Source organism: Protopterus annectens, chromosome 3.part0 (genome assembly GCF_019279795.1).
Source record: "Protopterus annectens isolate FY-2018-M chromosome 3.part0, PAN1.0, whole genome shotgun sequence".
Taxonomy (NCBI): domain Eukaryota; kingdom Metazoa; phylum Chordata; order Ceratodontiformes; family Protopteridae; genus Protopterus; species Protopterus annectens.
Window position 1 is genome coordinate 1,614,657,167 of NC_056731.1, and position 23,423 is coordinate 1,614,680,589.

Below are 23,423 nucleotides of genomic sequence, written 5' to 3' on the forward strand. Positions count from 1 at the left end.
TAGAATTCAGTAAAGCACGCCCTTCTCTTCTCGTTTCACCCAAGAAACGCCCACTATCTAATAATGCTTGCCCTCTTTAGCATTTCTATTCAGTCTCGCCCGTAAACACTCCTTCTGATGTGCTTAGAAAACACCCTCGCACTGAGCAGGAACTTCTTCTACAGTTAGTTGTTGCTGCACGTGTTTGTTTTTTCTTGTTTTGCCTCATGAAAAGAATGAAAAGAAACTCTGCTGCTTGGTTCTGTGTAGCATTGTAGTAACTACTTAGCCCTGTAGTAGTAATTATTTATAAATTTAATTTGATTTCAATTAACAGCAGTGTATACTTTTGCAGTAAGTGTTTCGTTTAGAAAGAGGGTTCGGCAATAGCTGGAAATATGCAGTGACATTGAAAAGCAATGTAGTTTTGGCATGCTGATGTTGGGTTTCTTCATCAGTTTATTTGACTTTTAGCTCAGAGTGCTTACATGCTCAAATAATGATAAAAATAGTTATCATTACATACTGGCATTTACAAAAAATTGCTGATAGTAAATGCCACTTTGCAAATGCGGTATGCCAGTTTCGAAATGCCAGTATATAATGAAATAACTGAACTCGTAATGTTTCTTATAATTCTGTGTACAGCAAATCGAATAGGTCTTTGCAACATGGTCATTTTTTTGAGTTCTTACAGCTGGACTTTGTAGCCTGGTTCCAACAGCAATGTGTTCTTTATTTTTTTAATATTATTATATTGTAATGCACACTGTGGTCATTTTTTTACTAGTATTGTATATTAATGCAGTCATAATTGTGCAGTCTTGTTTTACATATATTCACAATATTTCAGTGTTGTTGGGCTGCAGGACAGTAATGTTTTTGTTTTTTTGTTTTTTTAGTACATGCCAGCGTATGCTCTGCTTCAGGTTTTGTGTGTGGGTTCCTTCCAGTCATATTCTACAAAGAAAATAAGAGTGTGTTTGGATCCATTGTCCCAGCCAGGGATGATGCTGATAATGACTTTTTTTTTTTTAATTCTGCAAACTGCTTTATTAGACAAAATACTCAGTGATAAGGGGCAATCAGTTATGCCCCCACTGATCACTGCTATCATTGCTTGCAAGCTATATTTCACATGAGCTTGTGTGCGAGTTGTTTTAGCTGTTGTCAGTGGCAATTGTGTAACTCTCCTGAGTGGTGTGCTCCTGTTGATAGAGTTTACAAAAAAACAACCATGACAAAAAGCTGGATGTGGTCTCCCCATATGCAGTAGTTGTTGTTTGTCTTTCGGCTTTTCCTGGTTAGGGTCACCACAGCGGAACTCCAGTCCGCTAATGATTGGCAGTAGATTTTCACGAATGCCGAGGTGCCAGCTCGACGTTCAACCAAGGCACGTCCATTTACGCATGTCTTTCGAACGCCCACCCAACAGCGGGGAGGACATGCAGACTCCACACAGAAAGCACGGCTTTTCCTGGTTAGGGTCACCACAGCGGAACTCCAGTCCGCTAATGATTGGCAGTAGATTTTCATGAATGCCGAGGTGCCAGCTCGACGTTCAAGGCACGCCCATTTACGCATGTCTTTCGAACGCCCACCCAACAGCGGGGAGGACATGCAGACTCCACAGAGAAAGCACTTCCCCGCACTCCAGACGAGAACAGAACGGGAGAACCTCTTGCTGTGAGGCAACAACGTTACCGTTGCACCACCACGGATTATGCAGTAGTAACGCAACTGAATTTAGTGTGTGCGCATGCTTTTTTTTTTTTTTTTTTATCCTTTGTTGACAGGGTACGCCCACTAGGCTAGTGGCCTCTTTTTAGGGGAGATCTGAGGAGGTATTTATACTGCTAGGGGAGATTTGGTCAGGACACTGGAGATTTCGGTACTTTTTTTGGTAGTTGCCATGGGATCTTTTATATCCACCTGAGCCAATTCAAGCAGATGGGACCTTAGTTTAACAACTCATGCAAAGAGTGACGTGCTTAGGAGTGCAGGAATAGAAAAGTTAGTCCCTTTCAATAGTAGAATTACATAACAAGGATTAGTTAACTCTCCAGTCTGTACATAAACCATCGGAGTGGCGAATGAGCCCCTAGTGGCTATGCATGTGATTCCTTGTGTACCCATACGCACCAGGCAACTAATATGTTCTTGAAAGTACGCAAAATTGTAAAAGACCAAACAGTTAATTATAGACTATTCATAGTTTATCCAACTGCAGATTAAGTGCTCACTTGTTTAATTTGTTTCTGGTTATATCTACTGCTAATAATGCTAATCAAATAATTTTATTCATAATATTCCTGTCATAAATGAACGCAATTATGTTGAATTTTGCACCTGTGACAGCTATTAAATATTTTAAATGCAATATCAAGGTTTCCTCTCAGCAATCTATAATTCACGAAGTACAAATTTAATGCTTTGTCAACTGGCAATCGTGTTCTCGGCTTGAACCATGATTTTTACATTGATATCAAGACCTCTGCTGACTGTAAGGCAACACTTTTTGGCTTACACTTTTGCACTGACATAGAATCAGAGGAAGTTACTAGGCTAATGGCCCTAGGGCCCTTGCAATCCTAGCCAAGTTCTTAACTTATTTCCATGATCAGCACCTATTGCCCCTGTCTGAGGGGACACAGGTGGAACCCAGAGGATAAATTTATAGTCACCCATCCAACTGTCCAGATTGTGTTTGAAGAGGGCCACTGAGATACTCTGCTTGACATGAAGTGGGAGTCTGTTCCAAATGTGTGGTAACCTCTGAGGTGCAAACCTGTCCCTTTTTCAGGCTTTATTAATGTCACATAACAGGTTAAGGTCTTTAGAGCGAGTAAACCGTGTACCATTTGACTTACGGATATGCAGCATTTCTAATAACGAGGGGTCAGAGATTGCCTTGTATGCTAGGCAGAAATAGTATCTGAGTAATCTGTATGAAACATAATAAAGTGACAGTGATTTCAGATGATCCCATAAGACAGATGTTGAAGACCTAGAATTTTCCTTGTGAGGATCCTTTGCGGTCTCTCCAATTGCTGGAGGTGCTTGGACAGGTACACACCAAAAGTGGCCTTGCACTCAAATTATTGGCCTGATGAGGGAAGAGTACAGGGAGGTTATAACTTCTTTTTTTCTAGAGGCAATGCCCTTACTTATGAGATGAGCAATACAGAATGCCCTTCTTACCACTGTGAAGACACGATGGTCAAAGGTAAGACTGCTGTCAACCTGTGTGCCCAGGCCTCTCACCACTGACTGCATACTTAAGGTGTTGCTGTTGATGTGGTAGTTAGCAAGAACACTGCTCTTATTGAAAGGAATGATGATACATTTTTTTGCATTGAGTTTAAGGCCATGACACTAGCACCAGTCATTTGTTTGTGTAAGACCCACTTGTAGAATGTTTACATCATTTGGAGATTCTATGATTGCTCCCAGGTTTTAGTCATCAGCAAACTGTCAGCCACAAGACCTTTAGTTTTTGCTTGTACTGTGGAGAAATAGATCCATAGATCTCTTCACTGACCACCATATCTGTAAATAGCCTCCTACAGTCTAATAACATGTAATAATAATGGTAGGAATCATGATATTTGCATAAGAACTGTAATGAAGTTAACTCGGTATACTAACTGTGATCTCATCATGCCAATCTATTGGCAACTCATTACTTTGTTTGTTTGAAATTCCCTCTTAATTGTGTAATTTTTCTCTTGTATTCTTGTGACTTATTGCATTTAGTCTATATTTGTATTATCATATTCTTGTATTTTTCTGAAGCTTTTCTACCCAGGACTCCACTGAAAACGGGTTCTTCAAGGTCCAACTGGACTATCCTGGCAAACAAACTGCAAATAAATGATAAAATAAATAAACAGATCCCGAACAGTAGAGGTCCCAGGACTGATCCCTGTGGAACACCAGCGGTTACATGTCTGCTGCTGAAGGTGGATTCCCCTATTTTGACTATATTGGTTCCATCAGTGAGTCAGTTAGCGATCCATCTAACGATATAAGGGTTGATGCCTAGTTGGCTGAGGTTGTCAATGATGCCAGAATGGGGGATGGTGTCAAATGCCTTGGCTAAGTCAAGGCAAGCTGTATGCATAGATCTTCCCCTCGTCCGGGAGCTTGGTGACTGTCTCGAAGAAATCCACCCGGTTTAACAGGCACGATCTCCCCTTGACAAATCAAAACTGAGTAAGGTCAAGTGTTTGGAGATTTCCTATATCTTTGTTGATGAGGTCCATGATAATTCACTCCATGGCCTTGCAGATGAGGCTAGTCAGGCTAATAGGTATATAGTTCCCAGGGTCAGTGGAAGCACCACCTTTGTGCAAGGGACTAACGGTGGCTGTTTTCCATTCAGCTGGTACGAAGCTGGTGCTTAGATTGTGATTGAAAAGGGTATCCAGTGTTGGTTCCAATTCATGTTGAAGCCCACGCAGGACACAGCCAGGGATGTTTTCGGGTCCCATAGATGCTGTGTTTTTGGTCTTAAAGAGGGCATTTTTGACCTGCTGTTTAGAGAAGTAGGGTAGTAGGGATGTCATGGGGTATGTGTGGTGGAGACAGGGGAGTGAAGTTTTCACAGAACCTGTCAGCCAACAGGTTAGCTATGTCCACAGGCTCAGTATATGTGGTATCGTTAACTATCAGTTTGGCACAAATCTGGGCCTTTCCTTTTAGGTTATGAATATAACTATAGAATGCCTTGTGGTTGTCCTTTGTTGAGGAAGCAAATTTGGATTTGTAGTTTGATTTGGAGGCCTTCTTATTTGCGTGTTTAAGCTGAGGAGGGAGTGTTTCCAGTTTAGAGCTTAGCCCCTCTTACTCTTAGACAGCAATTTCTTCCTCTTATGGTAAAGCCTGTTAATGGCAGTTGTCCACCAGACAGGGTTTTTTTTTTTTTTTCCGTAAGGAGCTTGTTTAGGTCCTATCTGGTACAGCCAAGTTGATGCAGGTATACAGGTGTTTGTGTAAAGCATTGGTGTAGAACTCGGCATAGTTGCCAGTTCTATTTGAGGGAGGAGATGCAGTGAAGCTATTTATACCATCCTATAAGAGGTTATAAACTGCTTCGAAGTTTTTTAGTTTAGTTGCTGCTAGAGGGGGGGGGGGTCAGTTGTGATGGTTACTTTGAATGAGACCGATTTGTTGTCAGTAGTAAACATTGTACAATCCATAATGATTTTTGAATAAGGTGTTGAATTCTCATGAATAAATAATGACATTTATCACACTTGACTGTTTAAAAAGGATGCCAATTCATTGAGTCTTACTTTGTGAGCTTACTAAATTAGTAGTACTGCTATTTTGAAAAGTATCTGATTTGGAAGATTTTTTTCATGAGGTTGTTGCTGAGAGGACCTAACTCTAATGTGGGGAAGACAGTGGATGGCCACAGGTACACAGAGGGTATCAAATGGGGATGGTTTGACAACAAAGAATAAATAAGAAATGATACGTAAGTGAGGGAGCACACCTGCATAATTTGCTGCCAGGCCAGCACAGAAGGCAACAATTTGCCTAGTTGGTTAATGGTATGGGCCATTCTTCTACAGCAGGCCAGATGTCTGGGTCCAGCCAGTGGAGTGCCTCTAACAGCCATGCCAGAATTCATGTATTGTTCCCTATAAGGCATTTAGCTGTTGACACATGCTGGATCTGGTCCTCACATGGGATATGATCTATCATTTAATTCCTAATCTTATACATTGTGTGTGTATGGGGGGGGGGGTCCAGCTTGGTAGCTGTGCCATTACAAACACAATCATCTGGGAAGTCTGGTTTCTCCGCAGTACTAATCTCTCCACCAGTAGCAGAACCAAAGGCTAAAGACTTTTTCCCCTGCAGAGATCAAGATGGTAGACATGTGAGTTTATAACACAGTGCCTTCCATACGGATGTAATAAACTACGCATACAACTATCTCCACATTTTATTTTTTATTTTACATTTGTTTACTGGGAAAGTCCAACTGGAACATCCACAGGTCCACATTATGCTTTCATAGGATTAAAGGAAAAACTCTGATTCACATGGATGAGAAGCCTGTTTCAGTGAATGGGGTTATTCTCTGAGAGAGCTACCTGTCCCTCCAACATATCCAGTTAATGTTCCAAGCAAAGTTTGTGTCTAGATCTGGTAGTTCTAGTACTGCTTCTTTGTAAATATTAAACTGGTCCATCAGAGTAGCATCCAGGAATGCATTAGTATGTCAGACATAGCTCACCCATCAACATTCTGCAGGGGACCAAGTATAGTGATAGGGCATTTGAGGCAATACGCATTTGATATGTTATGAAAGCTGTGCATTCCTTTTCTTTGCTGTATGACAATTCATCAATATATGCCCAGGGAGAAAAACTCCAGATACATATGGTTAACGGAATGAAAAACTCGACAGACATAATAAAGTAACATTCAAGCACAGACTTTGAAAAACACATTAATTTGTCATAATAAAAACTCAGACGACATTAAAAGTCATAATGTTCAAACATAAATTATATGGAAAGCCTGATAATAGGAAGATGCAGCATTATTTACATAACAGATGATTATCATAATGATTATGTATATTCTAGAGATCATGAAATATAGTAACATTATACTGGTGAAGGCGTAAGATAATACAAGTAGAGAAGGGCAGGGTGTGATAGAGGAGACAGTAGGAATATATGTGAAAAAGGTATGAATGAAACCTCAGGGGAATATCTGTTGAGAAAAAGAGGGTAGGGTAAGTTAGTAGTCAGGACAGAGAGAGTAGTGGTACAAAGGGTACAAGTGTGTGTGCATGTGACTTATGTGTGTGCATGACTTTTAAAGATATAGCTGTTTAATGTATATGACAAGGTCATATGCTGAATGATGGTACAAGTATTTATCCACACATTTCTCAGCTGGAATAATGGTGTATTTGTATTTTAAAACAGAACCTGAACAAAATACATGTTTTCTCTTCCATAAGACCTAGTATGAGAATACTATTTATTTCATTTAAGTTAATATGTATCAGAAGTCATTGGATAGCACAAATAAGACACCTGTGGGGGGGGGGGGGTCATGGTTACATGTGAGATAATTGCCAACCCATTACCTTTTGTTAAACCTATTCTTCCATTGTTGCTCTCAAAAATCAAGCACAGTCCTTTACATAAGGGTCCCACTGTCTGCAGCTGCCTTACAGATGGAATCTCTAAAATTTCTTTACAATGCCTCTCGAAAACACTCTGTCATTATTATTCAACTATCCTCACACATTATGATTCCTGAAGTCATTCAGAAACATTTGAATGTTGTGTTTCCTGCTAAAATAAGGAGATGTCAACCCTACACTTCAGAAGAAATGTTGGTGTTCTCTTGTAATCTTATTTACATCATATACCTTCCCAGGTGTTCATTTCCATTTGAATCCTGAGAGCTGATGTTTGTTCCTTAATATCTGTCACCTCCACAGGGTGCTTTCTTTCTGTACTTCAGCTGTGCCTTTGGATATGTACCTGCTTTACTCCAAGGCATCTTACTCACATGTCTTGATAATAATGCATTTATGAAAAATGAGTCATGGCCAGTACACTGTATGCAGTAATTTGGTTTCTGTCCACCCAACAGATTCATTTGGTTTCTAATCACCCAACAGATTCATTTTATTTATTTTACTTTTTTTTTTAAACCAGGGCTTGTTTTCAACTTCATCCAAAGTGGTCATAACAGATTGATTTCTATACAACATAGTCAGTCAAAGTAAAAATGTAGACTATTTGTTGAAAAGGTAAAAATGTAGACTATTTGTTGAAAAGGCATACATGTATGTGTTAGTAGTACTCTAGTATACGTAGTGAGTGCAATACTATAAAATGACATTTGCATATATACAAGAAGTACAAGTCACTGGGGAAAAAGAAATCAGGTGTGAAGAAGAGGGTGAGGAAGGGGATTATGAGAGAGGAGGGCCAAATGATGCAGGGAGAGAGAATTTAGTACATAAACACTTGAGAAAGAAAACAGTTTCAATAAATTTTTACAATGAAGTCCCTTTGAATGCAACAAAGTATTCAGTAGCTTACTAGCTGAGGAGGTGTTGGTGTGTGTGTATATGTGTGTACATACACATATATTAGGTGAGCTCCATATTGTTCTACACATGTATGTTTAGGAAGTCTGTTTATTTAAAATGTATATATATATATATATATATATATATATATATTTTTTTTTTAATCGAGAGTGCCCGACTGAGCTGGTGGCCCATTTTCAGAGGAAACTCGGGGAGAAAAGGTCTATGTTCTACAAAGAACAAGTAATAAAAAATATGGAAAGTATGAATATGAATAAGTTTAAAAATGCAAAATATAATAAAACAGTTTATACAAAACTTAGAGATAAGGTAGTTGATTAAAACAGCACATGACATGGAATGCAGTACTAGAACTACCAATCCCCCACTCTGGAATCATAGATAAACTTACTAAGTTGGGTATTAATCCCTATGTCACTCAATGGGTTGCTAAATGGCTTACTGATAGAACCCACACTGTAAAAGTAGCCAACTCCAAATCCAGCTCCAGACAAGTGACAAGTGGAGTACCTCAGGGTTCAGTCCTGGGGCCGCTCTTGTTTGGCATCTACTTCTCTGAAGTACAAGTCAACACTAAGGGACTCTGGCTAACAAAGTTTGCAGATGACTGCAAACTGGGAGCCATTATTGAATCCCCAGATTATGTGGATACTCTACAAAAGGGCCTTACAGAAACAGATGCTTGGTGCCAGAGCCATGGGCTCAAGCTCAATGCCAAGAAATGTATTGTTATCCCTATTGGGAAAAAACATGTATCCATGAATTACCATATAGGTGGCAGTACACTAAACACAGAAAGTGTGATAAGAGACTTAGGGACACAGGTGGACAGTGGTCTCACCTTCGATAACCACATCGCCACAACAGTCAGGAAATCCTTCTATGTGGCACACCTCATCACAAAGGGCTTTTCATCCAGAAAAAAGGAGGTCATTGTCCCACTGTACTCATCCCTCATTAGACCCATTATAGAATACAACGCCTGTTTGGTATGTACCTCTCAAGACATCTGCAACAACTGGAAAGGCCTCAGAAATACCTCACTAAAAGAATCACAGGCCTAAAGCAGATGCCCTACGCTGACCGCCTTAAAAACTCCAGCTATACTCTGTCGCATATCGTCTACTCAGAGGCGATCTCTGCTTAACATACAAGGCCATGTCAAACCCAGAGCTGTTGGACATGCTACACTTAAAGAAATCCCAATCCCTCAGAGCTACACGCTCCAGGGATCTAAACCTTGTCATCACAATAAACAAAACATGCTGGAGGGATAGGTTCCTAACCCAGAGACTCCCCAGACTCCGGAATAGATTGCCCATACATGTCAAGCAGAGTGCCTCTTTGGACCTCTTCAAGAGGAACCTTGATGATTGGATGGGAGAAAGGAAATTCACCCCAGGGATCACATCAGTCGCCCTGCTAGACAGGAGTCCAGGAAAGTAAATAATGTGGGAAGAAATAGCAAGGGAATTGTTATGGCTAGGCTTGTATAGGCCCTAGGGCTGATAGCCTAGTACCAACCTATGAACCTATGAATGTGTTTAGAGAGAGTTCAACAAAAAATTTCTGTGACTTGGAGATTTATGTATATATACATTGTGTGATTCCACACAAATGTCCCTACTTTTGGCTTACACGTTTGCTCTGACATAGTACAATCCATAATGATTTTCAAATAAGGTGTTGCAGTCTCATGATCAAATGACATTTATTGCACTTAACAGCTCCATTTCATAAAAGGGATGGCAATTCATGTAATCTTATTTTGTGAACTTACTAAATTAGTAGTACTGCTATTCTGAACAGTTTCTGATTTGGAAGCTTTCTACAGGAGTCTGTTGCTGAGCGGATGATAGATATGCTTGCAAGTGTACAACTAAGACAAGCTGCATAAAGCGATCACAACAGAAATTAGTAGGTCACATAAGAGGCTTGGGCGGGGGTTGTTGAGAAGAAACAAAACCATTTCATTTTTCAGCTTGGCATTACATAAAATGGTTCAGGTTATGCTACAACCGAATTACTATGCACAAATAGCCATATGAACAGCCAGAAATCAATCCAAATTAAATATATTACTGTGCTCATTTTAAGAAATTGATAATATTGGCCTAAACTGTGGAATGATATTTGTGTGTGTGTTTTTTTTTTTTTTTTTACCCCTAAAAGACTGAGAAAGTGCTAGTCAAAAGTAAGGAATGAAGAAAAGTATGAAGGAAGAGGTTTAGTGGAACACAAGGCTGTGATTTGTTTTACTATTATCATGCAAATTTCACTAAGTAGTTGAACCTAGCCAAGTTGGAAATATGAGATTCTGGCTCATTGAAGGAGGGCAGATGGGCGGAGAAACTTGGTCAGGAACTGCAACTAACAAAACTGCTCTTTGTAAACATTCTTTTTTATCTCAGTAATTTGTTGACACTTTTGCAAGATTTTTTCAGAGAATGTGTAGTACATTACTAGCAACAACATTTGTAAAACTAAGTGCAAACCAGTCAGCGACACATGATCTGCAGACTCTTAAACTTGGCAGTTTTTTCAGGTTTTCCATGTTAAGTGAATGGAAGTCTTATCTGACAACAAATGGTAGGGCTACTTTTTCTCACAATCAGGGCTGTCATACTGTATTTTGAGACAGATCTCTCATCAGGATGTCTGCTCCCATGAGGGCAAACTAGGATAAAAAAAAAATAAAGTTAGGAATGAATACTTATTTTGTGGCACACAAAATAAGTATTCATTCCTAACTTTATTTTTTTTTATTTTATTTTTTTATCCTAGTTTGCCCTCGTGGGGGCAGACATCCTGATGAGAGATATGTCTCAAAATGCAGTACGACACAAAGCCGCGGTGGTGCAGTGGTAGCACTGCTGCCTCACAGCAAGAGGTTTTCCAGTTCGATTCTCGGATGAAGCGCCTTCTGTGCGGAGTCTGCATGTCCTCCCCGCATCGAGTGACGTTTGAAAGACATGCATGAATGGGCATGCCTTCGTTGAAGGTTGGGTGTCTGGCTGGCACCTCGGCACCGTAAAAATCTACTGCCAATCATTAAAGGACCGGAGTTCTGCTGTGGCGACCTCTAACCGGGAAAAGCCGAAAGAAGAACAACTTATTTTGTGGCACACAGCTTTGAGAGGTGCAGAAATTCCTGACTAGATAAAAAAAATATATGTTTTTTTTCAACATTTGCCCGTAGTGGTCCTTTAAGAAATACTTTGCACTCTACCATATTGCCTCTCATGCAAACCTCTAGACTATGTAAGATATAATGGCCATGTCATAGCCTGGTGTAGGTCCTCCTGACCGAGCAGGCCCTTATTGGGCCAAATAGGTCCAATTGGCCTAAAGCCATCCTTAAAAACAATCCATAGTAATGTCCGCTTAGAATTTTCTTTACTAATATTATGAAGATAATAGCCATCACTACTTTATGTGAAAAGATGAAAGAAGGACCACCATAAAGAGGCTGTTTAAATGTGCATAACGCCTGCACCTTACATAACCGCTTCAGCATATAGTCAAGGCTAGATGAAAAATCTTTCAAGAGATGAAGCAGTGTATTGTAAATACTAAACGGAGCACTAGCTAGCATTTTCATGCGGTCTGCATTTTCTTATAAGGTCCTAATGAGAGTGCTTATTTATACCCACCCACAACACACTGCTTCAAATGCTGAAAAAATCATTCCAGTGACAACTGAATGAAGAAGCAAGGCACTAGACACCATTAAACACCACATTTCTGGTGTTTTCCCCCAGATAAAGTGACAGCAGTACTATCCCCCACAATGCTAATAAAAAAGACCTTTAAAGGAAGACAACCAAGAGAGCTTTTCAGTGTAAAACTAGATAAACTGCTATTACATGCAAGAGAATACTAACTGTATACTACACTGATTGCGAAAAAAACTGTCATATGAACACCCAAACATCTGCCTTCTGTAGGTCTCTGAAAGCATTATTTTCGGGGTTACACTGTAAACTACATGACCACAGGAGAGAGTATTTAACTTCAAAATAAAATATTTTAGAATAAAATTACAAAATGATACATAGCAGCCCATTTTCCAAGCAAATTACTTGGGAATAATGCATCTTCCAGATACAAGGCCTTCTGTTTTTATGTTAGACTACAGGGCAAAAAAAAAAAAACGGGCAACAAAATAAATTGTAAGCAGGGGGGCTGTGACCCCCTGCACCCCCCACTACTTAAATATACCAACTCCAAGATCGCACCACATTGTGCCACCCCTATAGTACCTTTTTTAGGCAAGATTCAAATGACAAATTCACCACCGTAACAGGTACAAGCAAGCAAAATCTGAGGGCAATGCTACTTAATGCTAGAAGTCTAAACCTCAAAATGCACTCACTATAGGCACTCCTTAAAATGGAGAACATCGACATCTGTGCAGTGACAGAGACCTGGTTCAAGGCTCCAGAGAGCACCCCTGCATTACCAGGCTATAATTCATACCACACCTTTCGGCCACATAACCTGGACCGCGCACTAAATGCGGAGGTGTGTCCATATTCATTAAGGATATCCACACCTCCTGGCTAGTTGCTCAGCATAATGCATCTGAGATTATCCAAGTGCAACTAACTCTGGGCAAGACCGCAATGCAAACTGTAGCTTGCTACAGATCCCCCACCATGCCCCAGGATTCCCACTCCTCATTTCTTGACACACTGGAAAATATTAGGGTACAACCTAACACCCTAATAATGGGCGATTTCAACTACCCCACCATTAACTGGGAAAACTACTCATGTACCAACTCTTATGCTCAACGTTTTCTGGAATTCATAAATTCCAATGCCTTGGATCAACTTATCCACATCCCCACCAGGGGCATCAATTATCCTAGACCTGGTCATTATCAACATGGGCAACCGGTGTTCCACACCAGAGATCAATTCCTCGTTGGTCAGATCCGACCACAAGCAAATCACCCTAGACATCCACATCCCACCCTACCCCCCATTAGGGAAACCACCGTAAAAAATTTCTCCAAAGCCAACTTCACACTTCTTAAGATAGAAGTGACAAACTTCGACACCCATGCTGACGGACAATAGAGATATGACTGCTGAATCCTATACAGTTGCACTTTATAAGCACTTACATGAGTGCATGGATCGTGCAATCTCCAACAGAACCAAGATGCTATCCTCCAAAAAAAGAAAGCCAATCTGGTGGTCCCCTGCTATAAACAAACTCTACAACAGAAGAAAGAAACTGTTGCAAAAAAGAGTAAAATCCCATGATTGGAGGAACTCCGTGGTCAGCCTCAGTAAGAAGCTGAGATCCCTCATAAAATCCTCCAAAGCTAGTTACGAAAACAAAATCGCCACTGATTCTAAAGACAACCACAAAGCATTCTATAGCTATGTCAAGAATCTCAATGACAATACTCAGATCTGCTCCGAGTTACAGCACAATGGCACTAACTATACAGAACCAACTGATATTGCAAACATCCTGGCAGATAGGTTCAGTGCTAACTTTACCCCTCTCTCATCCCCTAAAGGGTCCATCTCTATACCGGAAGAATGCAAAGTACCTGTAAGTCACAGCTACACAGGTATAAAAAAAAAGACCCTCTCCAAAGCCAAGAACACAGCATCCATGGGACCTGACAACATCCCAGGCTGTGTTCTACATGAACTACAGAACGAACTGGCACCCCACCTAAATACCATGTTCAATCATAGCCTCACCTCAGGCTTTGTGCCCACTGAATGGCACACAGCAACGGTTATCCCACTCCACAAAGGGGGAGCCACCACAGACCCCGGGAACTACTAACCCATTAGCCCGACGAGCCTGGTCTGCAAGGCTATGGAGCATATCATCATGGAACGTATAAACAATGACATTGGTAATCACCAAACTCTAGACCCCACCCAGTCCGGGTCTGTAAAAGGCAGATCATGTCTCCTAAACCTGATGGATGAGGGTAAGGTGGTTCACACAGCCTATATAGATCTTGCCAAGGCTTTCAACACCATCCCCCACTCTGGAATTATAGACAAACTCACTAAATTAGGTATAAATCCCTATGTCACAAGATGGGTTGCCAACTGGCTCACTGACAGAACCCACACTGTGAAAGTAGTAGACTCTAAATCCAACTTCAGACCAGTGACAAGTGGAGTACCACAGGGTTCAGTCCTAGGTCCTCTCCTGTTTGGTATCTACTTCTCTGAAGTATAGGCCAACAAAGTTCGCAGATGACTGCAAACTAGGAGCCATAATCAAAAATCCTAACGATGTGGCTATCGTACAAAAGGGCCTCACTGAGACAGATGCCTGGTGTCAAAGCCATGGCCACAAGCTCAATGCCAAAAAGTGCATAGTCATCCCTTTTGGTAAAAACTCTGTACCCATGAACTACCACATAGGCGGTAGTCTACTCAACACCGAAAGTGCGATAAGAGACTTTGGGACACAGGTGGACAGTAGTCTCTCCTTTGATAATCACAATCACCACAGTAGTCAGGAAATCCTTCTACGTGGCACATATCACAAAAGGTTTCTCATCCAGGAAAAAAAGGAGGTCATTGTTCCCCTCTACTCATCACTCATTAGACCCATTATAGAGTACAATGCCCCTTTTGGTATGTACCTCACAAGACATCTACAACAAATGGAAAGGCCACAGAAATACCTCACAAAGAAGATTACTGGCCTCAAAACAGATGCCCTACGCAGACTGTCTCAAAAAACTCCAGCTTTACTCTGTCGCATATCGCTTACTCAGATGCAAACTCTGCATAACATACAAAGCTGTGTCAAACCCAGAGCTGTTGGACATGCTCTACGTAAAGAAATCCCAATTCCTCCGAGCTACATGCTCTAGGGACCTAAACCTTGTCACCACAATAAACAGAACATGCTGGAGGGATAGATTCCTGTCCCAGAGACTTCACATACTCTGGAACAAACTACGTATCTATATCAAACAAAGCTCCTTATTAGCACTCTTCAAGAAAAATCTTGATGATTGGATGGGAGATGGGAAATTCACCCCGGGGATCACTTCTGTGGCAATGCTTGACAGGGGCACAGGAAAATAAATTTGCTTGGGTGGCAAAAGCCAGGGTACCGTTTGGCTAGGCTTATATAAGCCCTAGGGCCAACAGCCTCGTACCTACCTATGAACCTATGAAACTTCCGCTTATGGATATTTCTATTCAAACGCTTGAACTTTTACAAACTCAAACTTATGGACTCGACCATATGTGGTTCGAACTTATAAATGTTCGACTACATGATAGGAACCCCAACAATTGTACTGTAGCCAAAAATTGTAAAGAACATGACATTTAACCAAATTCAATAAATATACTGTTGCAGTTACAGAAATGATGACAATATGTGAAAGAAAAAATAATTAGTGCAAAGCCTAGCAATATATTAATATCTAAACAAAGAAAATGACCTAGTCCTCTGGAGAGCATGAACCCAGACTGGTTTGGCAAAGGATTAATAAAATCATTGCCTACTACTTTATACAGAATGGACAAAAACAGCTATCAGAAAGAAACAATGTCAATTATGTAGACATAAAAAAGGGTTTAAAGGATAACTTGAATGGTACAGGAGAATGAGGTCGCTTGCTTATGTAGGTATTTCAGAAATAGACTAGGCTCCTTGCCAATCCTCAGAAACCCACCTGTGTAACTAGCTAAGCATGCAAAAGAAGTCATCTACTTTAGGCAAGTCTATCTTTTTAGTAAACTTGGATGTTTCTATAGCAATAGCACACCTAACCGAAAAAAACAGAAAAATAAACTCAAAAAACACTGGCACAGAATATACACTAACAAAACCAATCATGATTAACAATGCAGCAAAATAAGCATGCAAAATCCTGATAGCCCATGTTAAACTGTAAATATTCAACTGGGTAATGTGCTAAAAGGCTCACTTGTACTATGTTTAAGAACAGGTGCAACACGAATATGGAAGCCTATCCATGGGCAATACTATCCTTGCGACTGAGAAAGGCATTAATAGAGAGTAAAGGTTTAGTTACTTTTTCAGACCCAAGAGAAACCACAGCAAGGTCTGAAGAAGAAGTTTTGTACAGGAATTTGAAAATCGGATACCTTGTAAAACCTAATTTCTCTGGGGCAGGAGGATGTGACTCAGGAGAATGGAAAGTTTCCTGTACACAATACAGCACAAGATGCGTGACTAAAGGTGTAGGAACATCCAAGTTTAACAAGTCCTAGTACTTCTTTTGAACACCAGACATTTGCTTTCCCTTGCAGTGGAAATGCTGCACCCTCTTTAGAAGTGTCACCAAAATGACAATTCCTCTAAAGAAGAATCAGGAGAAAGAGTGTCTCAGCCAAAGTTTCCATGACAGAATCAGAAGAATTGTCTTCTGAAAATGTTTCCTCTTCTGGAGGAGATGATGGAAGAGTAGAAGGAAACTGAGGAGGCTCCAATTATATTAGAGCTTTAAATGGTCCTTGAGAAGAGTTATACCACCCCTGTTGTGAATCAGATGGGGAAGGAATCACAGGAGATGTATGCTTTGTTTTCTGCTTTCTCCTCTTAAGGGTGTCAACAGAAATAATGTAAGGAACAGTAGACTCCTGATGCACCTCAGGACGTGTACCAGGGATGTCCTCTTGAACAAGTATCTGTGGAATGCCTTCTGGTATCTCAGAAATTATCAGCCAAGACTTCCCCTTTGTGGCCTCGATGGATGCATAATTTATCAAGTGGGACCTGCCTATAAGCTACGAATGGCAACAAGAGCCGGGTGGACCGAAGGTTCATCATGTGCCCCAGAGAATCCCAGGTATGACCGGACAACAGAAACCTCTAAAGGTTTAGATTTCTTGACATTCTTTTGTGACTGCTGATGGACATCTGAAAGATACTACTCAGGGGTTATACTACCTCACATAAGCTCCTTAAGGCTCTGGTTCTCTAAATACATTTTCAAAAATACTGAACAATACCAGATAGTCTTAGGAATGAAGGAATTACAAATGAATCACTCCCTAAAGTTACGGTTAGGATCTAGGCAGAATAAACACTTAGAATGATGGTCTTTGTAAGGAATCTGCCTACTGCAGTCCCATTTACTTCTCTCTTGCTGATGTGAAAAATAAAAGAAAAAAATTACCAAATTAGTCGAAAAAAAAAGAAAAAGAGACAAAAAGAAAGAAATCAAGGAAACAGGAAGGGTCCCCAGTGGTGATATTTACCTGCCACAACAATAGAAAACTGGCACAAGCTGTATGGTTGACAGACTATATCGAAACATGTGTCTCTCTTCTTGGGCTAGCAGCAAGAACTTTCTGAAGAACTTCATGCCTGTCTGTCCTTTATGAACCAGCGTGCACTCTAGGACATAGATCATGAGTCAGACATACTGTGCAACAGGAAGATACCCAAGCTTTGGTCTACTAGCCAGACACCGTATTCTTGGCAAGATATTTCTCTCTGCTGAGAAGTACTCCAACACTAATCAAATGAAGGACATCACTGTCCAGCTAGTGCACAGCAAAAGACAGACTATAGACTACCACCTGTCATTTAGGGTAGGAGTGAAATTTGGTCACATTAAGTACCTGGGGACAACTTTTTAAAAAGATAGAATAAAGGAATTGTCAGCAACAAGGAAGATGCCTCCTATCACATCCAGTACTTGTGTACCACAAACAAAGCCCTTTACAAGTCTGAGGAGACACCCTGTGTAAAGATACAATAATGTCACACTGGCAAACTTGGGGAGGGGGGTTGAAAACCAGCTCTAAGGCTTATTACTAGAGTTATGATAATTCACAAAAATAACAAATAAGGGCATAAACCAGAAATACAAATTAATCAGCAATAGTATACATCAAACAACATAGCAGGTAATGCAGAGTAAGAACTGTTCAAGTGTAAAACTCCTAGTTAAATCCAAGCAGGCTTGTGAAAAAATAGCAAACCCAGCTCCTTGATTAGCTCAAAATGGAGAAGCAAAGTCCTGAAGTATCAATGACCTCATTTCCCAGCAATACTAAGGCAAACCAACAACACAGGTAAACCTTTATGTCAAAAACCAGGTCAGTGAGTTTGTTTTGTTGAGTCTGCTCCCCTTCCCAGAAGTGGTACGACTCGGACGTTAGTGTAAGCATAAGAGAGTGAGGATGGGAGCACAGTCGCCTCAACAAAATTCACAGATGCACCACTTTAAGTAGAATGCAAACTGGAAGAAACAGTTTCCTGATTAGCTTGTTTTTAATTGAAGAGACCAATCCGTCGAGTAAATTATTTGAAGTAAGACCAGCCTTCTTGACAAACACATGTAAAGAAAAGCCACAATTTAAAATTTGCAAGATTATCTCATCCATTCACAATGACTCCCAATTAAATTCAACACAAAACTATCACAATTTCTTCCAAATGTACAGCAAAAGTTTCAAATGCATACCACTACTATCATGGCTTATACATTACTTACATAAAAAAATGAAGACTGACCAAACCATACAAAGCTTTATAGACAAATGTTCATGAAGAAATAAAGGATCAAGCTTCACATTTCTGTCTGTATGACTGACCAAACTGGTTGTCAAAGATAGAATGATGCACTTTCTACCTCCCCCCCCCCCACAAAAGGCTAGACAACCTCCCAAGATAAGATGACCACACTACCAGCTACAAAATGCACACATGACCTAGACCATGGCTTTATCCAGATATGGATGACCAGCATATCCACAGATGGGGAGAGAGACATATACCCAAGATGATCATACAAACATGTAATGGGCAATAAAAAAAGACAGGTTACCACTAAATTCCTAACTAGTCAGAACTGTTTTCCAGAGCCCAACACTGTCCTCATCAGTGTTGTAAATAAAAAGTGATTTGCTAAACTGATGCCATGCAGCTCTGGCTAAAAGATTTAACAGAGAATTTCCTTGCCAGAAGAACCAAAACCAGACTAAATTTGGTAACGTTAACTAAAGTACAAAATAATAATTAAAGCTAAGTGAGCTAAATAAAATTAGTTCTGAATACAACAAATGTTCTTTCGAGTATTCAGCCGGTGGAAAGAAAAGTATAAATGGACTTAAAAGTATACTTGCTCTACTTCACAATAATAGTCTGAAGCACTATTACCAATCTCTGAACAAAGTACTTAAAATCTTATAACAATACTACTTCAAGGTGATGCTCTGCAACACTATTAAATATTTTTCTTAATTTTAATATCCAAATATTTACATAGATATATAACATACGAAGTACAGTGCCAAATGTTTTAGCACATGACATGCTCCAATAATGCCTATATACAATGAATATAGTGCTTAACAAGTTTTAAGTAGGGGTTAGTTTTAAGCCTAAAAATAATCCAGACATATCAGTGATCAAAATCAGGTCAGTGAATGCATGCATACATAAATAAATAAACAGACTCCTAAAAAAAAGGGCTATAATATACACATACCTAGTGTGCTGAAAACCACTTCAAGTCTGGAGATAAATGCAAAAAAGAAGCTGTTCCCATCTCATATGTCATAAATGATGCTCCTAAACAGATACAGCTAAAATAGACCTGAATATGTATGTGGCAACTCTACCTCATTTGATCATCACAATTTTACCACAGTCAAGAAATCCTTCTATCTGGCCCAATACTTTCCCCGTAAGAATATCCTCAAGGTCCAAATAACTCACTGTACTCTTTATCAGACCCATTATCAAATAAATTTGTACATATCAAAGGAGGAATTATAAGTACTTCACTAAAGTGCTTCTTTGTCTGCATTTAATGAGAATCTTCATGACTGAATGGGTATACATAGGTTTACCCACTGTTATTACATTGGTCATATTTAATTGGGAGATGGGCACTATTAATTATTAAAAATGGGTGGTTTACCCACTGTTATTACATTGGTAATATTTAATTGGCAGATGGGCACTATTAATTATTAAAAATGGTTGGCAAAAAGTGTTTCCTCTTGCAGGTGTATATGGCTAGGTCTTTTATGGTCTTGTGAGAGCTTGCCTTGTACTGTTCCTATGCTCCTAAACACGTATATGTACATTACAAACACGTGCATGTACATTATCTTGGGAGAAAAGTTAAACCTTCACCTAAAAGACAGCTTTACAAACAACATACATCCACATGTAATAAATAATGATTAATTTTATAATGTTAAGTATCGTCAGATATTTAATAAGTATTCTAATTATTTTCTGTTGCTTGAATATGGTGAAGGGGATATAGTGTATGTAAGAGGTACGGTATGATCAGATGTAATATGTGCATTGTACACAGTTAAACTATGCTTTTCTCTACAGTTTGAGCAGCAATAAACAGAAGAAAACTTCTTGGTCTGTTTGTGTTCCAGTGGTATAATCTGCAGAAATAGCTTAAATCAGGAAGAACAGACAACTTTACAAAAAGCCTATTAACTTATAAGGGGACAATCATTACTAGTGATCTTTTCCAGGTATCCAGCCTCTTGGAGGGAAGGCAGAGAACTAACATAAGTGATGCATCTGGAGAAAAGAAAGGTCAGAAGATTAAACTATATGTTGCAGTACTGAGTACATAACACAAATGTATTTTTGCTTGCTTGTTTCTTGTGTAAGAAGATGATGTTAAGAAAGTGACAGCTACTGATAGTTATAGGTTAGCTGCCCATGTGGGTCATTTTAAGCCTAGTCAATTTCCCCTCAAAGGTTAGACTCAAACCCTGTATCTTGTATTTGGCAAATAAACACTTTAACCATTACGCCAACCTCCAACCTTACTACATGGAAGTTAGAATCAAAATCTGTACTTTATCTCTTTGAGGCAAAGACCCTAACAACTATGCCAAAGCCTCCTACATAACTAGAAAACAACCAGAGGTCAGAATTAAATCCTGTGCCTTGCGTCTTGACGGTGAATACCTTAATCATTATGCCAAACCCTCTCAAAAGTTTCATATCAATAAATACAGCAAGTTACATCACATCTGAGCTTATGTAAACAAAAAACAATCCAACACACACATAAGCAAGCACAAGCTATATACACACACAGACACAAACATATTATTTATTTATTTATTTTATTTATTTAAATTTGTTGACCGGGAGTGTCCGACTGGACGTGGGTCCATTTTCAGCGGAGGCCCGGGGAGAAAAGCTCCACAGTAAAATAAACAGACAGTAGTTACATTGGATTACATAGTGATTAACAATTTAACATAGAAATTACTTACAACATATTTACAGATGAAGAACATAGTACATCAGTAGACAACTAGAATCTTTATCTGTGAAGTACATAACAGGCATTAACAAATGTAACAATGAGAAGTTCCTGCTGTATAATAAGTACTAGGCTTATGAGCATCTGAGCTTGCTATCATCAAGGTAGTTAGTGGAGGTGAAAGAAAGGTAGTAGTTGGATGGGGTGGATGATATTAGAGAGGGAGTTGCAAGGGCATAGCCAGCATGTTTTTAGGTGCGCTTTTAATAAAGTTTTGAATGAGGGTACGGAGGTAATTGTGGATGGGAGTGAGTTCCATAATTTGGCTATGGCGCAAGAGAATAGTGCTTCACCAGCAGAGTTATTGGCTTTAGTGATCTGCAAGTGATTTTTGTTGCTGGATCTTAGTGGTCTGGTGGTGCGATAGGGTTGGAGTAGATTCTGGAGGGATGGGACATTTAGTGGATGGTTTACTAGTTTGTGAGTGAGTGAGAGTTGATACCACTGAAGGAGGTGAGGGAGTTCAAGCCAGCCCAGTTCAGCAAGTGAGAGACAGTGGTGACTACAGCAGGATGCCCCTGTGGCGAATTTTCCAATTTTGTTGTAGCAGGTCTCTAGCTTGTTTAGATCACATTGCCTTAGGTTGGTATATACTGGAGAGGCATAAAGTAGGGTGGAGATAAGGTGGGAATTTTCTATTCAACATATATTCAACATGGGCCTCAACAGAACACTTATCAATTGCTTCAAACTTAAAAAATAATATGTATTTATTTGTAATAAAATATGGAACTAATCTACTCACCTGTTCTAATACGTCCAACTTCAATTCAAGTTTGCTGAGAACTACATCTCCTCCCCATAAAGACAACTGTAGATCAGAAGGTTTTAAATTTTTTATGTAGCGATTTACATAGCTAAGTAAGATTGGAGTCACATAGGACTCCAGCATCTTGGACGACGGATGATACTGTAAACAAGCAACAAACATCAAGTATTAATAATGAAAGGCTGAAAACCAGTAAGATGTTTAAAATACAGCAATCTGCATTAGCTTTAACATCGACATTATTTTTAAACTAAAGCAGTACATACCCATTCGCTACATACAACCCATTACTAATAACAAACGCATAAAATCCAAATATCATTCACGTGCTATACTTTCCGAAACTGCAACATCTCTGTTACTAAGTTTAACTACTACAACCGGATCCTGTGAAAAACACACTGACACTCCAGTTTGGCTTCCGCGTAACACTTTTTCCGGAAATGGTCCGTACACTACCCGCCGTAAAGCGTCAAACACTGTCGCCATATTTTGAATGGCAGAACAAAGGAACAAAATAATTTCAGTGTTTAACGCATGTTTCTGTTTGGTATGGAGTACTTGGGCTTCTGGACGAGTATCTCCAACTGTATTTATTTTTGTAGATAGTAGAATAGGTGGACTGTTTAGCTGACTTCTTTCAGCCATGACCCTGGCATCAGATACTTAGCATACGCAATAAGAAATAATATGTATGGATTTTTTTTACATTGATAGATATCAGTAATTATAGGCATAACGAATACATTAAAACGTCATTGTATTTTCCCTAAGTTCCTTGGTACCCCCACACCACTACTGTCCTCTTTAGTATTTAGTTGGGAGAGGGGTTAATGGGGGTAATGGAATTAATGGAACTATAGGTTGTAGAAATGGGCGCTATGTCATTTAATGCAGCTTCCACGGTTACGCTATGTCTTTAAGGGAGCGAAGTTATAGGAAAATGATGTCCATTTTAGTGTGAAGAGCAAACTTCTGAAGTGTCCGTATTTTCGCAGAATGTCCAGAGTTTTGCCTCATATTTTTGGTTTGTGCCTCATAAAATTTGTGGTTTTCTGGCAAATCATTGAAGATTGAAGTCACTAAATAATGCTAGATAGTGACACACATTTGAATCTCAGACTTCATATGCATCCTTAAAAAATTACATAATAAGGCAAAACCTGTTATTCTAGCAACTTTCTAACTTTATAGGGGTGATATTTAAAATATGTCCGCACTTTTTTTGGCCTTTGCCCCCCCCCCCCCCCCCCCAATTATTTTTGGCTTTGCCCAGA

The 23,423-nt window shown here is 39.6% G+C and overlaps 1 protein-coding gene across 1 annotated transcript in view; it reads right to left on the bottom strand.

The window, feature by feature from the left end:
• The window catches only part of VPS13B (vacuolar protein sorting 13 homolog B), a 5,424,989-nt gene extending 5,402,425 nt beyond the window's left edge, over positions 1–22,564 (bottom strand). The window contains exons 1-2 of the mRNA XM_044065647.1: positions 22,413–22,564; positions 22,123–22,287 (exon numbers count right to left, since the gene is read on the bottom strand). Of these exons, the coding sequence (XP_043921582.1) occupies positions 22,123–22,269 (147 nt within the window). The 5' untranslated portion in view covers positions 22,270–22,287; positions 22,413–22,564. The remainder of the gene's footprint in view (positions 1–22,122; positions 22,288–22,412) is intronic.
• Between the last annotated feature and the right edge of the window lie 859 nt (positions 22,565–23,423).